Raw genomic sequence first — 21,244 nt, forward strand, 5'->3', positions numbered from 1 at the left:
TTTAAGGCTCTTCAGAGGCACAGCTGTGGCTTACATCAGTCATCGGGGGGAACTTGGTGTTCTTAGCAATGAATTAGGTGTCTCCAACTATCAGGTGGGGGTGGAAAACTACAGGTCCCTGATATCAGCTATTCATATCCCTGGAATCAACAACTGGAATGCATGTTTTTCAGTTGCCAGTGCCTTTATCCAGTTACATGATTTCTGCCTCAGAAGGTATTTTAATAGATTGTGTGGATGGCCAGGTATAGATTTCATGTCCATCCACTAATCATAAGCTTTAACATTATTGTGCCAGGGCTTGAGTTCCTTAGGTGTATCCAATCGATTTTCTTTCATACAGGTAGTGAGAGGCCACAATCCATTACTCCTGGGAATTACCTTTCCTAACCACTAGGAGGAGACAAAGATCCCCAAACCCAAAGAGCTCTATAAAACCCATACCACCTTAACAAAAACTAGTCTTGTCTTTGCCTTCTCTGGATGAAGGTGAAGAATGAAGATGTGCATATGATTTTTCAGTGAGAGGGGCTTTCAGTCTATGTTAAGGTACATTTCCCCCTCAGTGTTTGTCAGAGGGATGTATATGGGGTTAGTGGCACTTTTTTCACCTCAAGGGAAATTTTGTCACGGATCTTTCATTGTGGTCCCAAGGACTTTTTTTTTGCCTCCTCTTATGGATCTACAATATGTTCCAATTCCATAACCTCTTCTATGTTTGAGTACTGGTTTGGCTCTCTACTGGGGGTTTTTTTGTTGCTAGTAGATGAGTGTCTGTTGGTAAGTATTATATTTTTATTTATTTATATATTCATAATATATATAGCATTGGGATAGAATATTTATATTAACCGTTATTCCCTTTTTACATTTTTGTGTGTCTGACTTTTGGTGCACATGGTTTATTTCAAATTTTTACCACACTTTGGTTCTTTTGTAAGCACAGATGTGCTTGTTTTTTTTTCCATGCTTCAACTTTCAGGTCTGCGCAGGTCGGGATTTGGCCCACATAATCACTATAGTTTAGTGCACGCCCTCCTACTCACCTGAGCACTAACCAGGCTTTGGGTGTGGAGTCTACTTGTCTCCTACTTTATTTTTATTTCGGCTTAGCACGCTTGGGTCTAGTATGTTTTACAAAGCTACTTTAGTAGGGTGTACGTTTTTCTATTCCTTAAGACCTTTTTTAAGGGGATATAATTGTTTATGCTTTTTGTAGTTAAAAGCTATAATCGATATTTCTGAATCTGTTCCTCAATCTACCTTAGATGCTGGGTCCTCTGAACACTTTCCTACCATTGTTAAGTGTGTTTATTGTAAAAATTCTGAAGTATCAACTCCAGTTTATTTAATGCTGCTTCTATGGGTATTACTGCTCCTTCTGTTTGTTCTTAGCAGGCAAGGTCTTCAGACTTTGCTCCAGGTGTGAAAGAATTAATCAAGTCTACCATCTCTGAAATGTTGACAACTCTCCCGTCTTCAAGTAAGCATAAATGTTCAGTTCAGAATTTACATTCTGCTAGTTCTATACCTCCTGAGTCTAGGATTACAGTTTTGTTTCATTACTCATGGACTCAGCCGCTCTTTGAAAGAAAACATTTATGCTTAACTGAAAAATTAATTTATTTCATGGTGGTTAGGGTCCACAAGGTTCATTCGCTGTTGTATTTGTCGCGGATTGTTATTTATTTTTGGCACATCTTTTTTCCCTCCTATTTTTTGGGGTCTTAATTTATTCCCTTACCTTTTTTTGCTTTGCTATAGGTCAGACTATTTTCTGGTAGGGTGGGTTTTATAGAGCTTTTTAGGTTTTGGAATTTTTGCCTCCTCCTAGTGGTCAGAAAAGGTAATTCCCAGGAGTAATGGATTGTGGACTCTCACTACCACGAAAGAAACAAATTTATCAGGTAAGCATAAATTATGTTTTTTTAGTGGTGTCATGGCTGTTCAGTCTGATGTACATCTTTGCTCCATTTGTAATGCTGCCAAGAGTGATAGCAGAATTAAGCAAGAACATGCTTCAGTAATTCTGATTGGCCTAGCAGAAATTGGTATATAGAAGTATTCAGAAGTTCTCTTGTCCACCATGGCATCTTCCATTCAGGAAATATATTTTCCCAGGTTTTATTCTTCCACCAAGACCTAAGCTTTATCAGACTGGTGATTGAATGCCTGAGTTTAGGTAATAAAGTATTGTTGGATTGAAGCCCTGATTCAAGCTAGAAAGCCTGTGGTCAGGCACATTTACCGCAAGGTGTGGAATACTTATTTAACTTGGTGTGCAGATAAGGGATACAGTTGAAAAGATTTCAGATTTCTATAGTCCTGGAATTTCTTTAGGATGGTTTGGAGAAAGGTTCACCTGCTAGTTCTCTTAAAGATCAGATTTCTGGGGGGCGGAGCCAGCTACCGACACGACAAGACGTGTATTAGGGAGCTCCTGCAGCTAATATACATTTAATAGCTTTTACAGAGACTGATTTCAGCAAACTTGGAGAGAAAGAGCCCACATTGTAAACACATTCATACTGAGATTGTTTTTGAACCTGATGGGACATTTGCTACATGAAAATTGCGTCTACTTCCCCGGAGAGTTGTGACTCAGTGCGCATAAAATGGCGGCTCATTCTTATGCTTTACAGCGTATACTAATATCCTGAAAAAGCTTTACAATTTGAGCCTGTCAGAGGAAAGGATCCCCTAGCGTGAGCGGTATATATTTCTAAGGAACCTAACTCGCTCATCACCCTCACGCTTTCGCTATGGCACCGGGAGAGGAGGAATTCTATAACGCCATACAAACAGCCCTAAAAGAGATGGAAGCTAGAATGGCTGTCGGATTTGCCAGCATGTCAGGTGCCATAAAGTTCGGCATGACACATTCTAAGACCCCAACATGCGGCGAGATAGAAAGCGCTCTTCTGCCGACTTATAAGGAACGATCCGACTCGCCGGGGGAACTGACTGCAGCGGCTACAGAGGGCCTTGCCAGGGTTGAGCTTCGTCCTATGGTAGATCCTGCCCCATGCTGTGACAGCCTTACTAGGGGGGAAGTAGTTCATCCCCGAGTGCTTGAAGTCAAGCAACGGAATGTGCCAAAAGAAATCCCCTCTGGGAATGAACCGGTAAGCTACTCATGTGAGATTGGGAATCAAGAGGAGCCCCGGTTCATTGCCCATGTTGAAGCACTCAATGCTCCCTTACACGTACATCTAAAAGGCAATTTACTTTTATGTGATAATAAGCCCAAGATGGCACAGAAGGTCTTTGTAAGCCACTACTCTACCAAACTATCAAGCCTGCTGTTTTCCCATAAAACCATAACTGTCTTTCTTCCTGCTATTGTGTGTTATGGAGACTCTAGTGCCTTAGTGAAATACAGGGACTTGACTACTAAGCTGTGCTCTTTACATTTGTTTATCCTGAGGAGGTCATCTTGGGACCCTGGGAGATTCTCTTACCACTAATCTTGAGTTATTATAATGAATAGCTCACTACTGACAGAATCCTGTAAAATCTGTCACATTTTGATCAGTGTAACCTATGCTCTAATACAAATCAGGAACCTGGTAGTGCTCCCCTGTCCACCAGACAGTGACAGACCAGTAATGTGTTAGGTTTATTATCATCATTCAGACACTTTCCCCCACTATCAGATAATACCAGATTTTCACTCTACATCAGCTAACTCTCTAAGTGACGAGTTATCGCACTAAGAAGCTGGGGAACTTTTCTTGGGTTATTCAGCCTAGCTAATACTCATATGCTATGTTTGTTATATGTTAAGCCCTTAGCGGCATTCCTCCTTCATTTGTCAATATGCTAAATGTACTAACTAATCAACGCTTCTAATTTAGAAATAGAGAACATCCCCTTATAACTGTATTGATCCCAACTACCCTGATATATGTGATACCCCATTTTATAGTAAGTGCAGTAGGTTTATTAAGTGAAGTTAGTTGGTGTTTATAAATTGTTTTGCTGTAGTTATGTACAAAGCCCTGACTTTGCTTGGCTTAATACGTATAGTTTGCAGGTGTTAGCCTTATATTTGTGGGCCTTAGGGGGTCACACAAGAGCTATTGTTATATCAGCTGTACTGTCATTTGAGTGATATGTAGGTTGAGAGCCAATGTATTTATAATTCTGTAGTTCCAGCAATGTTCTTCTCTGCATTTAGATTAATGTAAGACCAGCCTACTAGTACTAACCTAGAGGGGTTATATGCATATAGCACCGCAACTTATCAGGAATTCCAATATACAGCTGTTTGCCGAATATCTAGTAATATTCACTGTCATATTTAGCTTCAGGTAGGTGCGACTTACTTACTCTAACCGAGAGATTATACATATTACCTCTTAGCAGACATCTGTAACTGACAAGCACTTTCTCTCTCCCACCAGGTTATAGCAGCTTTAAGTTACATGTTGTGTTGACTGCTTCTGCCAATGCCGCCAGCTATAGCTAATTTTCTCTTGCTTTGATATGCCTCTGCTTGTTGAATTAATGTCACACTGACAAAGGCTGCTTGTCTCTAAAGTTACACATATAGCCCAGTAGTTGTGATCTTATATTCGTGCTGATGATAGCTGATTCAGCACGATTCTGTAATAATGTTATTAACAAGTTTTACTATATCATATTCTGTGTGTTATACTCTGCATTAGCCTATCACTACTTGTTATCTTAGCATATTCGTGTATGTTTTTTGAGGCCTTTTATATCCAAATTCAAAGGAGTAGTTAAAGATGTTCTTGCCCTTTCATGAACATAGCTGCTTTGCCCTCACTAACTTATCTCTAGTGTCACATAGATATCATCTGGAGAGTCTGTTGCACTAGGAGAGATTTAGTTCCCTCTCTCAGTAATTTTTCTTACTGCCTAGTAAACTTGGTACATATATTAAAACTATTAACATACAGTTCAATAAGCTGGGACATCTTAAGGGGAGTTATTTCTACTGCCAGCAACATACTAGTTCATAAATTAATAACAGCAACTGGGTAACAAGTTCAAAACCTGTTCTATATTGTGTCCAATAGTTATTGTTGTTTATATTGGTGTATGTGACTTTTTTTTTTTTTACCTTAAGGTTGTGTTATATTTATATTATTTGTTACTGGCTATCATTATCTGTGACTATATGACTGTTACCCCTAATTTATCTATGCTCCTGCTTACATTACTAGCACATAATAGTTGTCTTAGTTGAGCCTCTCTCCTCCCTTTCCTGCTGGTACTTAATGCCTGCGGGTCATATCCCTTCTCCTTTTCCCCGCATCGCCTATAGGTGGCACTCCCCTAGGAGAGGGGCTCACCCAGAGGTTCCCCAGGTCCCCCAGATTCCAACTACACTAACTTCCCTCCTCCACTTGATAATATATTATATGTTTTCAGGCTCCCTCTATAGGAGTACAAGGGTTTAGATGCGTGTGATTTTGTTTATATTAAGTAATAATACTCTAGTCCCACCTAAATTTTGCTCCTGGTGAAGACATACTAACTGGCTCCGCCCTCCACTCCCCTCCCCCACCCCTATTATATTCTGAGCGGCTCTTGCCCGCTGCATCCCCCTTCCCCATATAACTATAGAGTTACCTCCTCCCTAGTCTTACCCTTATCTGAATAGATACCTTATTTCTCTTTGTATATAGCTAGGAGAGGACCACTTTTGCTTATATTACATTTGTTATACTCTAAAACAAACCTGAAGTCTCTTTATGTGATAGCCCACATTTTATTATTTATTAAAAAAAAAAAAAAAAAAGATCAGATTTCTGCCCATTCTGTTCTGTGTCGTAAGTAGATTGCTAAATTTTACAATATTCAAACTTTTGTTCAGGAAATAATAAGACTCAAGCCTGTTATTCATTCAGCTACTTCTAATTGGTATTTCAAGCCCCTCTGTTTGACCCCATGCATGGATGGAGTTTTTATTGGTTAAGGTTCTTTTTCATCTTGACATTTCTTTGGCTATGTGGGTGTCTTAGTTTTCTTCTCTGTTTTCAAGGCTTCTTTACAGATCTTGCATCAAGAAAAATCTGTTTAGAGAGCCAGCTATTCTTTACTTCATAAGGTGGTATCCACAGATAGACTTAATCAGGAAATTGTGGTTTCTTCCTTGTGTCCAGCATCTAAGAATTCTAAGGAACAGGTATTTCAAAACCTTGATGTAGTTAGAGCTCTCAAGTTTTACATGGAGGCAAGTAAGTCTTTCAAACTTTATTCTGCTCTATTTATCCATTTTTTTGGGACCTTGTAAGAGTCATATGTAGCTTGGCTTAAGGCCTTAATTAGAAAGTAATACTTGGTAGAAGATTGATTTACTGCTCATTTGATCAAAACCGTGGCTACTTCTTGGGTCTTGCATAATATTGCCTTTCTGAATCAGATTGGTAAGGTGGTTACTTTGCCTTCCTTAAATGCTATTGTCAAATTCTCTCTCTCTAATGTTTATACCTCTTTTGGGGCAGCCTTTGGCAAGAAAGTACTACTGGCTGTTGTGTTTGACCATTAATATGCCTTCCTACATGTATTGTCCCAACCTATTCCCTGGTGACCTTGTGGATGTCATTACTTGGGTATTAGATAATGACTCTCACCATCTTATGAAAGAAAATAAAATTTCTGCTTAACTGAGTGCACAAGCGCCTATTTTGTTTTTATATGGTGGCAAGACTTTTTTTGCATTTTAATTGCCTTGCTTTTATCCTTTGCTGTATTCCTGACTTTTCTTCTCTTCTTGACCATAAATACTGAGTGTAGTAGGGGATTATTTGGAGTATGGGGTAAAAAAAAGCTCTGGAATGTAGGGATGATTTTATTTACTAAAAGAAAATATAATCCCACATCTGATGTTCTCTTGGATTCCCACTGTCATAAAATGAATACATTTATCAAATAAGGATACATTTTGTTTTTTGCTAAGCTGTTTATTATTTTAGAAAAAGAGATAACCAAGTAACTCCCATTCATTCTAGGTAGGAACTGTAATAATCAGATTAAAGCACAAATAAGTACAAGGGGCTCAATTTATGAAGCTGTCCATGCATCTTTGACCCCCAAATGTTTAAGGATGCCTGCTTGCCACTATATCAGGCAGACAAGTCTCCCAAATGTGAGCCTTGTCCGTCTGTATTTCATAAATGGGGCAAGGACTTCTGAGTGCATTTAATTGATTTTCTGTTTATCCTATAAAATGTATAACTTTACTGCATCTAATATGGATTCCTTCAAACATATGAAAGAAAAAAAAAATACATAAAATTGGTTGAAAATTTATTTTAATTTATACAGCAGATTACTTTTAAATATAGTTGATTAAGATATGTTCTATATATAAACATCACAAACAGAGCTGTAATTTCAGAAGCATCCCAAATATTCTTATAAATAATGGTTTATACATTTGTTTTTTACTACGATATATATATTTTTTTCTTATTATTTCTTTTTTTGGAGCTGTTATATTTGTATTTCCTTTTTGAAACAGACAACAACAAAACTTTTAGAGAGCTCACATCAACAGCATGGATTTCTTTCACTTACTTACACAAAAGCTGTCACAAGAAATGTTCGCCACAAGTTGATCTCGAGAAATGAGCGAGGTTCACATAGTTTCCAGAGGCTTTATGAAGGTCCAGCAGATGGCTCTCCTCATTTCCTACATGAAATCTTAATTTCAGCCCAAGCCTTTGACATTGTACTATTCTTCCCTTTGCTTAATGCAATCTCAAGTATTTTTGAAGCTAAACGCCCTTGCAGTCAAAAGGAGAAACGCAAATCTTCTGGGCAGCCCATGAGGTCTCACACTCTAACATCACGGAATTTGCCTCTGATTTATATCAACACCAGTGTCATCAGAGTCTTCTTTCCTAATGCTGAAGAAATGCACTTGGTTTTAGGAGGTATGTTTATATTTTAGACATTAGTATTGAACACTGTTTCTGTAAAAACTAGCCATTGCTTTTCATTATTTAAAAAAAATGGGCAAAAAGATATTTTAATGTATTGATTAACCATTATAGCAAGGTTTAGTTGATAAAAGGTGTAAAAATTTGAGATATATTTTGATAATGCCAAGTAATATGGTCAGATCTACTATATTTTTTAAATTTCATGTACCTAATATTTCCGAGTGAGTAACAGAAGACAAAAGCCGTATTTCCATCTTAATGGGAAGAGAGTCCACTGCTTCATTCATTAAATGTGGGAATTAAGAATATAGCCACCAGAAGGAGCCAAAGACACCCCAGCCAAAGGCTTAAATACCTCCCCCATTCCCCTCATCCCCCAGTCATTATTTTCCTTTCGTCACAGGAGGTTGGCAGAGAAGTGTCGGTAGATTCAGAGTAGTTTCTTATGGAGGGTAGTACTCTTTGCAATGGGACTGGAGTTTTAAGTAGTCCTGTCAGCCTCTCAGTGAGAGCATGGATGAAAGTTAGAGTCCGGAGATGCAGGGAGAGTCTTTCTGCGAAATCATCCCGACTCAGATTAACAGCTCCATAAGCAATCAGTGTTGACGAGTTTCGCTGCTTGCTTTCTGCTCTCAAGTCCATGTCAGGAGCGATGCTACTAACCTGTCACACTTGAAAAGCCGTTTTCCTGTTCAACGGCATAGATTCTGGTAAGATTGTTTCATTTTTTATACATTTATGATAATGCTAGAAGACAGAGTCACAGTGTTACTCCTTTTATCTGTTTAGAATCAAGGGTTAATATCTCCTTAGGGGGATTATTGAACAGGGAGGAATAATCTTATATGTTTATTTATTTGATTTTATGCTGCTTTTATGTGTGAGATGTTATGGGCTCATAGGCTGTTATGGAATATACAGGTTTCACTTTCACTTTGAGAGCCATGCAGCTTACAAGTTTGGCCCGCTTTTTCTCATAGCAGGGACAGTCCTGCATTGTGCACCATATGATTCTTTCTTTCTTCCTGACCGGTGTCTATCAGAGAGCAGTCATAACTCTCTGTACTGTCTGGGTCATGGGTGGTGGGGAGTGCCCCAGCTATTGGGATATAAAGGTGCAGCTTTTTTAAATTAAATTATGTTTTATTTCTATCGTTCTCCGGTTATTGCACTAGCGATGGAAGATTCTGTAAAGATTAATTCCTGTTTATATTGTGAGGAGGCCTTAGTACCGCCCCTCAATTATGTTCCATATGCCTTGATAATGTGATATCAAACATGTTTGATACCACTGAGCCGCCCACCTCTGAGGAGTTGTCGTCCAGTGATGTGTGTACCCTACATGCTTATCTCTTTACACATACAGTTTCCCATAGCATTGCTCATTCACCATCTGGAAGGGGCCGTTTTTTTCACCAAATGTTACAGTGCAGCTCAAACGGTGGTGTCTGCGGCCTTTAATGCTTTACCTCGCCCTGCTAAGCGCAAGCGAAAGGTTACACATTGCACTCCTTCCCTGAGTACATCAGATCATTTATTGGATTTAACTGATAGGGTTATCAGAGGATGAAGTTCTTTCTGAGACTTCAGAGTATGAACATTCTGGGTCGTAGTCTGCTTCCTCTAAAACTCCGGCTGCGGAGGAACCAGACTTTATTTTTAGGAATTTGCGCTTTCTTCTAAAGGAAGTTTTTTGGCGAATTCAGTGGTTCCAGAGGCCAAATTGCCTGAAAAACCTTTGATTCCTAAATTGGATAGAGTTTGAGGACAGGGTGGTACCTTATCCTTCCCTGCTCCTGTTAGATGGCGAACATTATTAAGAATGAATGGGACTGGATTCTTCCTCTCTTCTCCCTTTAACAAATCGTTCCTGGTCCTGGACTCTCAATGGAGTTGTGAGGTTCCGTCCCTAAAAGGGATGGTGCCATATTCACCCTTGCTATGAGGATAGCTCTTCATTTTAAGAGCCCATGGATAAAGGATGGAAACTCTGTTAAGAAATTTGTTTCAACATACAGGATATTTGTTTCAACCGGAGGCGGTCGATGCCGCTGTTGCTGGAGAAACTATCTTCGGGTGTGACTCCTTATAGGGTTAATCGGAGTAGAGAGGTCCACTCGATGTAACTCAGGAAAGATTTACGTCCTTGAGGGTTGCTAATTCTTTTATCTGTGATGCTATTAGGCAGATTATTCGCCTAAATGTTAAGACTTCACATTTTTCTGTTCAGGCCTGTCGGGCTCTGGCTGAAGTCATGGTCTGTGGATATGACTTCTAAGTCTAGACTTCTTTACCTCCCCTTTAAGGGAATGTTTTTGTTTGGTCCAGGCCTGGACTCAATTATATCCACGGTCACAGGGGGCAAGGGTGCCCTTCTACCGCAAGAGAATATGAACGACTCTAAGGGACAATTTTCATTCTTTTCGTTTTGATAAAGCCCATGTCAGCAGTCCTCAGCTAAGCCTGAGCAAACCAAGAGCTCTTGAAAGCCGGCTCAGTCCTGGAATGAATTCAAGCAGAGCAAGTAAGTCGGCATGAGCGGGCGGTCCCTGGTCCTCTTCTGGATCGTGTAGGGGTCAGACTGTCGCTCTTTTCAGTCACCTTGTTCAGGGACGTGCATGATCCATGGGTCCTTGAGGTCATAGCTCAGGGTTACAAGATAGGTTTCAAGTCTCAGCCTCCCAAGGGCAGTTCCTCCTCTCTTTCCTGTCTTCCTGACCAGAAAGGAGGGAAGCCTTTCTGGGGTGCGTACGGGATCTGTCGTCCCGGTGCCTATTGTAGTGAGAGGTTTGGGATACTAGTCAAACCTTTTCGTGGTTCCAATGAAGGAGGGAACTTTCCGTCTGATTTGGACCTTTAGTGCTTAAACAAGTTTTAAATGTCCCTCGTTCAAGAGGGAGGCAGTAGGTCCATTCTTCCTCTCATTCGAGAAGGGCAGTTCATGACCACGATAGATCTGAAAGATGCTCCCTTCACGTACCTATCGTCAAGGACCACTTCCAGTTCCTAAGGTTTGTGTTCCTGGACCAGCACTTCCAGTTTATTGATCTTCTGTTTGGTCTAGCTAGTATAGGGGTGAGCATAGCTGCCTTCCAAGTAGTTGACCCAGGTTTTTTGGAGAGTGGACCATTCAGAATCTTTCCTCTGTCTTCTTCGATCCCATTGATGGAAGATAAATCTAGAGAGAGTTCTCTTGTATCAAGTACCAGGGTAGAATTTTCGGGTACTATAATAGTCTCCATAGACATGAGAATATTTCTAACAGACCTGAAACGTTGCAGGCTAGCCTCGACATGTCTTGCCCTCCATACTTCCTTAAGGCCATCTGTGGCTCGGTGTATGCAGGTGATTGGTCTCATGGTATCTAGCAGAAGCAGTGGAACGGCGATCATTCGGATCTGTCTCAACAGATTTCTCTGGACAACCGATTGAGAGAATTGCTCTCTTGGTGTTTTTGTCCAGATCCCTTGTCCGTCTAAAGACCATCCTGGTTGATTGTGACTACAGTTGTGAGTTTGTCAGGATGGGGAGCTGTTTGGGGTGCCAGGAAGGCACAGGGCCTATGGATTTAGGAGGAAAAGCTCCTTCTCGATCACATTTGGGATCTTCGGTCAATATACAATGCTCTGAAGGCTTGACCTCTGCTGGTTTCATCCCAGTTTATCAGATTCCAATCAGACAATATATCCTCGGTGACTTACATCAACCATCGGGGGGGACGAGTAGCTCCCTAGCTATGAGGGAAGTATCTTGGATTCTGGCGTGGGCGGAGACCCACATTTGTTCACTCTCAGCTATCCACATTCCGGGTGTGGACAACTGGAAAGCAGATTTCCTCAGCAGACAATACTTTAATCCGGGCATTGGTCTCTCCATCCTGAGGCCTAGATTTAGAGTTCGGCGGTAGCCGTCAAAACCAGCGTTAGAGGCTCCTAACGCTGGTTTTGGGCGCCCGCTGGTATTTGGAGTCAGTGATTAAAGGGTCTAACGCTCACTTTGCAGCCGCGACTTTTCCATACCGCAGATCCCCCTACGCCATTTGCGTAGCCTATCTTTTCAATGGGATCTTTCTAACGCCGGTATTTAGAGTCGTTTCTGCAGTGAGCGTTAGAGCTCTAACGACAAGATTCCAGCCGCCTGAAAAAAGCAGGAGTTAAGAGCTTTCTGGCTAACGCCGGTTTATAAAGCTCTTAACTACTGTACCCTAAAGTACACTAACACCCATAAACTACCTATGTACCCCTAAACCGAGCTCCCCCCACATCGCCGCCACTCGATTAAAAATTTTAACCCCTAATCTTCCGACCGCCACCTACGTTATACTTATGTACCCCTAATCTGCTGCCCCTAACCCCGCCGACCCCTATATTACATTTATTAACCCCTAATCTGCCCCCCACAACATCGCCGCCAGCTACTTAAAATAATTAACCCCTAATCTTCCGACCGCAAAGCGCCGCCACCTACGTTATCCCTATGTACCCCTAATCTGCTGCCCCTAACACCGCCGACCCCTATATTATATTTATTAACCCCTAATCTGCCCCCTCAACGTCGCCGACACCTACCTACACTTATTAACCCCTAATCTGCCGAGCGGACCTGAGCGCTACTATAATAAAGTTATTAACCCCTAATCCGTCTCACTAACCCTATCATAAATAGTATTAACCCCTAATCTGCCCTCCCTAACATCGCCGACACCTTCCTTCAATTATTAACCCCTAATCTTCCGATCGGAGCTCACCGCTATTCTAATAAATGTATTAACCCCTAAAGCTAAGTCTAACCCTAACACTAACACCCCCCTAACTTAAATATAATTTTAATCTAACGAAATAAATTAACTCTTATTAAATAAATTAATCCTATTTAAAGCTAAATACTTACCTGTAAAATAAATCCTAATATAGCTACAATATAAATTATAATTATATTTTAGCTATTTTAGGATTAATATTTATTTTACAGGCAACTTGGTAATTATTTTAACTAGGTACAATAGCTATTAAATAGTTAAGAACTATTTAATAGTTACCTAGTTAAAATAATTACAAAATTACCTGTAAAATAAATCCTAACCTAAGATATAATTAAACCTAACACTACCCTATCAATAAAATAATTAAATAAACTACCTACAATTACCTACAATTAACCTAACACTACACTATCAATAAATTAATTAAATACAATTGCTACAAATAAATACAATTAAATAAACTATCTAAAGTACAAAAAATAAAAAAGAACTAAGTTACAGAAAATAAAAAAATATTTACAAACATAAGAAAAATATTACAACAATTTTAAACTAATTACACCTACTCTAAGCCCCCTAATAAAATAACAAAGCCCCCCAAAATAATAAATTCCCTACCCTATTCTAAATTTAAAAAGTTACAAGCTCTTTTACCTTACCAGCCCTGAACAGGGCCCTTTGCGGGGCATGCCCCAAGAAGTTCAGCTCTTTTGCCTGTAAAAGAAAACATACAATACCCCCCCCCCCAACATTACAACCCACCACCCACATACCCCTAATCTAACCCAAACCCCCCTTAAATAAACCTAACACTAAGCCCCTGATGATCTTCCTACCTTGTCTTCACCATGCCAGGTTCACCGATCGGTCCTGGCTCCAAGATCTTCATCCAACCCAAGCGGGGGTTGGCGATCCATAATCCGGTGCTGAAGAGGTCCAGAAGAGGCTCCAAAGTCTTCATCCTATCCGGCAAGAAGAGGACATCCGGACCGGCAAACATCTTCTCCAAGCCGCATCTTCTATCTTCTTCCATCCGGTGCGGAGCGGGACCATCTTGAAGCAGGCGACGCGGATCCATCCTCTTCTTCCGATGTCTCCCGACGAATGACGGTTCCTTTAAGGGACGTCATCCAAGATGGCGTCCCTCGAATTCCGATTGGCTGATAGGATTCTATCAGCCAATCGGAATTAAGGTAGGAATTTTCTGATTGGCTGATGGAATCAGCCAATCAGAATCAAGTTCAATCCGATTGGCTGATCCAATCAGCCAATCAGATTGAGCTTGCATTCTATTGGCTGATCGGAACAGCCAATAGAATGCGAGCTCAATCTGATTGGCTGATTGGATCAGCCAATCGGATTGAACTTGATTCTGATTGGCTGATTCCATCAGCCAATCAGAAAATTCCTACCTTAATTCCGATTGGCTGATAGAATCCTATCAGCCAATCGGAATTCGAGGGACGCCATCTTGGATGACGTCCCTTAAAGGAACCGTCATTCGTCGGGAGACATCGGAAGAAGAGGATGGATCCGCGTCGCCTGCTTCAAGATGGTCCCGCTCCGCACCGGATGGAAGAAGATAGAAGATGCGGCTTGGAGAAGATGTTTGCCGGTCCGGATGTCCTCTTCTTGCCGGATAGGATGAAGACTTTGGAGCCTCTTCTGGACCTCTTCAGCACCGGATTATGGATCGCCAACCCCCGCTTGGGTTGGATGAAGATCTTGGAGCCAGGACGGATCGGTGAACCTGGCATGGTGAAGACAAGGTAGGAAGATCATCAGGGGCTTAGTGTTAGGTTTATTTAAGGGGGGTTTGGGTTAGATTAGGGGTATGTGGGTGGTGGGTTGTAATGTTGGGGGGGGGGGTATTGTATGTTTTCTTTTACAGGCAAAAGAGCTGAACTTCTTGGGGCATGCCCCGCAAAGGGCCCTGTTCAGGGCTGGTAAGGTAAAAGAGCTTGTAACTTTTTAAATTTAGAATAGGGTAGGGAATTTATTATTTTGGGGGGCTTTGTTATTTTATTAGGGGGCTTAGAGTAGGTGTAATTAGTTTAAAATTGTTGTAATATTTTTCTTATGTTTGTAAATATTTTTTTATTTTCTGTAACTTAGTTCTTTTTTATTTTTTGTACTTTAGCTAGTTTATTTAATTGTATTTATTTGTAGGAATTGTGTTTATTTAATTTATTGATAGTGTAGTGTTAGGTTAATTGTAGGTAATTGTAGGTAGTTTATTTAATTATTTTATTGATAGGGTAGTGTTAGGTTTAATTATATCTTAGGTTAGGATTTATTTTACAGGTAATTTTGTTATTATTTTAACTAGGTAACTATTAAATAGTTCTTAACTATTTAATAGCTATTGTACCTAGTTAAAATAAATACCAAGTTGCCTGTAAAATAAATATTAATCCTAAAATAGCTATAATATAAATATAATTTATATTGTAGCTATATTAGGATTTATTTTACAGGTAAGTATTTAGCTTTAAATAGGATTAATTTATTTAATAAGAGTTAATTTATTTCGTTAGATTAAAATTATATTTAAGTTAGGGGGGTGTTAGTGTTAGGGTTAGACTTAGCTTTAGGGGTTAATACATTTATTAGAATAGCGGTGAGCTCCGATCGGAAGATTAGGGGTTAATAATTGAAGTTAGGTGTCGGCGATGTTAGGGAGGGCAGATTAGGGGTTAATACTATTTATGATAGGGTTAGTGAGGCGGGTTAGGGGTTAATAACTTTATTATAGTAGCGGTGCGGTCCGCTCGGCAGATTAGGGGTTAATAAGTGTAGGCAGGTGTCGGCGACGTTGTGGGGGGCAGATTAGGGGTTAATAAATATAACATAGGGGTCGGCGATGTTAGGGCAGCAGATTAGGGGTACATAGGGATAACGTAGGTTGCGGCGGTTTACGGAGCGGAAGATTAGGGGTTAAAACTGTAATGCAGGGGTCAGCGATAGCGGGGGGCGGCAGATTAGGGGTTAATAAGTGTAAGGGTAGGGGTGTTTAGACTCGGGGTACATGTTAGAGTGTTAGGTGCAGACGTAGGAAGTGTTTCCCCATAGGAAACAATGGGGCTGCGTTAGGAGCTGAACGCTGCTTTTTTGCAGGTGTTAGGTTTTTTTTCAGCTCAAACAGTCCCATTGTTTCCTATGGGAGAATCGTGCACGAGCACGTTTTTGAGGCTGGCCGCGTCCGTAAGCAACTCTGGTATCGAGAGTTGCATTTGCGGTAAAAATGCCCTACGCTCCTTTTTTGGAGCCTAACGCAGCATTTGTTTTAACTCTCGATACCAGAGTTAAATTTATGGTGCGGCCAGAAAAAAGCCCGCGGAGCGTTAACAGCCCTTTTACCGCCGAACTCTAAATCTAGGCCTGAGTGTTTGCGGAAATTTGCAAGAGGAAGATCTTATGACGTCTCATTTCCAAGTCACCCAGATATGGGTCGAGGTACAGGGATCCTCAGACGGAGCTAACAGATGCATTAACAGGGCCTTGGAGGTTCAACCTAATTTATCTTTTATGGCCGTTACCACTACTTTCTAGTGTAGTGGCTTGAATCAAGTAGGCATCAGTGATACTGATTGTTCTGTCTTGGCCGCAAAGGATATGGTTCATGGAACCTTGTCGCAGGGATCTGCTGACCAAGGTCTCTTTGTTCATCTATGTCTAGATCTCTGTGGAGATTGAACGCTTAGTCCTAGCCAAGAGAGGGTTTTCTGAGAGTGTTATTTTTACTCTCATTCAAGCTTGTAGCTGATTGCTCGTCGCATCTATCATAAGGTGTGGAGGACCCTACTTATTCTGTTCTCCAGGATGAACTGGAGAAGGGCTTTTCTGCAAGTCCCCTGAGGGGACAGATTTCGGCCCTGTCTGTGTTACTGCTCAAGAGGTTCGCTGAACTTCCTGATGTGCAGTCACTTGTTAAGGCTCTGCTAGTATCAGACCTGTGTTTAGATCAATTTCTCCTCCTTGGAGTTTAAATCTTGTTCTTTAGGTTGCATGGGTTCCGTTGGATCCTATGCATGAAGTAGACATTAAATTATTGTCTTGGAAGGTTCCTTTTCTACAAGCTATTGCTTCTGCGCGCAGAGCATCTGATTGCCGCCTTGCAATGCGTTCCTCCTTATCTGGCTTTCCATGCTGATAAGGCTGTTCTATGAACCAAGTTAGGTTTTCTTCCTAAGGTGGTGTCAATTAGCAACACCAATCAGGAGATTGTCGTTCCTTTCAACGTGATTCTGGATGTGGTTTGTGCCTTGAAGTTCTATCTTCAGGCCACATAGGAATTTAGCCAAACTTCTTTCTCTGTTTGTTCTCTTTCCGGGAAGCGTGGGGGTCAGAGGGCTTCTTAGACTTCCTTATCTTTTTCGCTGAGGAGTGTCCTCCGTTTCGCCTTGAGACAGCGGGACATAAGCCTCCTCTGAGGATTATGACTCATTCAACTAGAGCTGTGACCTCTTCTTAGGCCTTTAAGAATGAGGCTCTATGGAGCAGATTTGTAAGGCAGCTACTTGGTTCTCTTTACATACTTTTGCAACATTTTACAAATTTGATGTTTTTGCTTTGGCGGATGCAGCTTTTGGGAGTAAGGTTCTGCAGGCTGTGGTGCCCTCAGTATAGGGTTCACCTCCTTTTACCCTCCCGTTTTTTTTTCATTCAGTGTCCTCTAGAGCTTGGGTATTTGTTCCCACAAGTAATGAATGAAGCAGTGGACTCTCCTCCCATTAAGATGGAAAACATAAATTATGCTTACCTGATCATTTCATTTCCATCTGTGGAAGGAGAGTTCACTGCTCCCGCCCGTTTCTCTGGGGTGCAGACCTAAATTTAATATTGTTCTTCTGGCACCATTTATACCCTGATATTTTCCTACTGTTCCTTGTTCCCTTGGCAGAATGACTGGGGTATGAGGATAATTGGGGAGGTATTTAAGCCTTTGGCTGGGGGTGTCTTTGCCTCCTCCTGGTGGCCAGGTTCTTTATTCCCACAAGTAATGAATGAAGCAGTGGACTCTCCTCCCACAGATGGAAATTAAATTATCAGGTAAGTATAATTTATGTTTTCTTGCAGAAATGAAAGGATTATTGATTGAGACATATATTCTGATGAGATTTGGGTAAATATTGTGTGTGTTTTGACAATAAAACCAAATCAGGTTTGAAGTAAATAAGAACAATATTAAAGATTATGCTATTATGTCTCTTCTGTTAGCTGATGATTCATGGTAGAGCAGTGTTAGGCAATTAGTGTTGCACCCACTGCAAAAATGCAAAGTCTGTGTTGGATAAAGTGTATTGAAGAGTTATGTCCATCTTCAGAGCTACAAATAAACTATAAACTAACTACAATATGTTTTGTAAAAGTCATCTTTATATCTCATACTGATGCATTAGTGTACAAAACTGTCCCGTATGGATTTATAAGTGATTGTTAGCTACGTCACATTGCAGTATTATTTCTTATTAGCTGTATCACACTGCTGTATTTGCGCTTGTAGGTTGTTTTATACTGATGTGCCAGTGTTAACTTAAAGGGACATTAAACACTTTGAGATGGTAATGATAAATTGTTATATATAAAGAAACTCTGCAATATACTTTCTTTATTTTGTCCCCTTTTCCTGTAATTCCATTCTGAAATGGTGAGCTTTTCAGTTCCTGTTATAAATGCTGTGCAGAACACTGTTATATTCCACACAGCCATTGGCTGCACACTCTAGTGACCTATTTATAACTGTCCCCAATTGGCCACAGCAGAGAAAGTAGCCTAAGTTACAACATGGCAGCTTCCATTGTTTTATAGACACTAGAAGTTTTAGGGGCCGATTTACTAATGTGCCGGTGGACATAATCCACTGTAGCAGATCATGTCCGCTGCACATCGATAAATGCCATCAGCATACGCTGTCGGCATTTATCATTGCACAAGCATTTCTAGTGAAATGCTGGTGCAATGCTGCCCCCTGCAGATTCGCAGCCAATCGGTCGCTAGCAGGAGGTGTCAATCAACCTGATTGTATCCGATCGGGCTGATTGCTGTCCGCTGCCTCAGAGGTGGCGGACAAGTTAAGGAGCAGTGGTCTTACGAAATATGTTATGTCATGTGACATTTACAATAAACTCTACTTTCTATGGCAAGTACTGCCTCTATCATCTTTGCAGGCACAGCTTATTGTGTTTTGTATTGATAATGTCATATGTCTGAGGATGTGTGTTTGCCGTGCTTGTGCAATGACAAGAGACTTTAGAAAGTAATCTTGTATATGATATTTTATATATATATATATATATATATATATATATGTGTGTGTGAAATGTACTAAAGAGAAGAGAGAAACTTATAGACTTTTATTGATGCCTCATGTCCTATGGAAAGATTAGATGCCTTCCAAATCGGCAATGTATACATAGATTGTGCATTGCGTCTCTGTTGCTTATCAGATCTCGGAGACTTCAATACCACTTGAGCTTAAAGTTCATTTAACAAAGTCTGTCTCTAGTTCCACTGGAAGCTTCTATTTTTGGAGAAATCTGCAAAGCTGCAATTTGGTCTTAAACAGAAAAACTCATTGCATTTTTTTAATAAGCTGGTAAAACTGTAAAGCAACAAATTGAAGTCGTCCCTGTTGAGTGGTGCACAAGGCTACCAAGATAAACAGATTTTTTTTTCTCTCAAATTACCATAATTTTCATATCTTGGATCCAGTCTCATTGCAGCCCTCACTAGGCTCCCTCCCGAGTCTATTTAGAAAATAAAGCTTTGAGCCGGCCCTAGTCTTTTTTTAAAGCGCTACAGCTAGACAGAAGCCAAGATATACAAATGTTAGAGCAATGTAATATGAGCGTAATTATCCCAATCAATTTGAGAAGACGCTAGACTTGACATACTGTGATTCAAACAAGAGTATTTTTTATTGTTTTATTTTTACTGTGGTGCTGTTGTATTTTGTATATTCACTGTCATGTTTGACAATATGTCCTTGTCTGTTTTTTATTTTTGTTTCTTTTCTTTCTTTTGCAGCAAATCAGGCTACAAATGAAGATACATTAGTCCTGAAAATCGGATCTGTTTCAATGGCTCCACAGGCTGACAACCCATTAAGCAGAAGTGTCCTGAGAAAAGACATTTATCAGTAAGTTAGCATGTAACCTAATTTCACATTTTCATGAATGCTTAAAGGGACATGAAACCCAATTTTCTTTCATATAAAGTAGGGGACGGGAGTCCATGATCCATTACTCATGGGAATTACATTCCTGCCACTAGGGGGAGGCAAAGTATCCCAACCACAGAGCCCTAAAAAGCCCCTCCCACCTCACACATACCTTAGTCTTTACTTTCCCTTCATTGGAGGTGGTTGAAGCATGAAGATGTACATGTGTTCTTCAGTGTAAGGGGTTTTCAGTCTATGTTGAAGCCCATTTCCCCTCAGAGTACAGTGCTTGTCAGAGGGATGTATTTAGGGTATGATTTGTGATACGATGGTTTCGCCTTATGGGAAATCCTTCATAGGCCCTCTGTAAATTCAGTCGCAGGAACCGTCTTCTGCCTTCCTTTACACATCTACATTATGCTCCAATTCCATTACCTCTGCTGATATGTTTCAGTACTGGTTTGGCTGTCTGTAACTTGCTTGATGGTGGACGAGTGTCACTCATATAGCTTTGATTATAGGCACTTTTAAAATGTTAAATGTTTATCTATATATGTGTATGTGTATATATAGCCCTGAGACTGATACTCACTTTTCCCCTTGTTTTTTTTATTTTCAATCCTGATTCAGATATAGTGTATAATTTTAAATAACTTTCTAATGTGCCTAATTTTCTTGCTATCCTTTGTTAACATAACATAAATGCACTACTGGGAGCTAGCTGAACACATTGGGTGAGCTGTTGACAAGACATATAAGTTTGCAGCTACCAATCAGCAGATAGATCCCAGTAGTGGATTGTTGTTCCTGAGCATGCCCAAGTATGATTTTCAACAAAAGATACCAAAAGAACAAAGCAAATCACATAAAGAAGTAAATTCTAAAGTTGTTTAAAGATGAATGCTCTATTTGAGTCATTTATTTTATTTTTTATTTTAGAGTAACTTTAAGTAAAAGTTGGATAGCTGAGCATATTTCACTTTTTTATTTATTATTTTTTATGTTCATTGGTGCGTTCTATATCAGCTTTATTTTCACTTCAGTCACTTTACCTGGTGATTTTGATGGTTGGTCAAAGGACGTATAACATAAGCTGTTGTAGTTGTTATTCTCTTTATTTCAATGTTTCTTTTTTGTATATTGATACTTTGTTGGGTTGTAAAAATGCGTGTAGCTCATATTATAATGACTGGACATAGCCGGAGCCTTGAAGTTTAATTGTTCATTCCTGGGCAAGTAAATGAAGGGATTGATTGTATTATTTCCTATATGGCTTGCACTTCAAACATAAAATTTGACACGAACACCTTGTTATGATTATGTTTCTGTAGCTTTATTGTATGAAAATGAAAAGTGCCTAGTTATACTTAAATATAAGCATCTGAAACACAGGACTGTTGA

At 40.1% G+C, this 21,244-nt stretch overlaps 1 protein-coding gene across 2 annotated transcripts in view; it reads left to right on the forward strand.

The window, feature by feature from the left end:
• The window catches only part of VPS13B (vacuolar protein sorting 13 homolog B), a 1,996,594-nt gene that overhangs the window by 1,294,546 nt on the left and 680,804 nt on the right, over positions 1-21,244 (forward strand). For both annotated transcript variants that reach the window (XM_053715243.1, XM_053715242.1), the window contains exons 29-30: positions 7,496-7,910; positions 19,711-19,822. In XM_053715243.1, the coding sequence (XP_053571218.1) occupies positions 7,496-7,910; positions 19,711-19,822 (527 nt within the window). The remainder of the gene's footprint in view (positions 1-7,495; positions 7,911-19,710; positions 19,823-21,244) is intronic.

Source organism: Bombina bombina, chromosome 5 (genome assembly GCF_027579735.1).
Source record: "Bombina bombina isolate aBomBom1 chromosome 5, aBomBom1.pri, whole genome shotgun sequence".
Classification (NCBI taxonomy): Eukaryota; Metazoa; Chordata; class Amphibia; order Anura; family Bombinatoridae; genus Bombina; species Bombina bombina.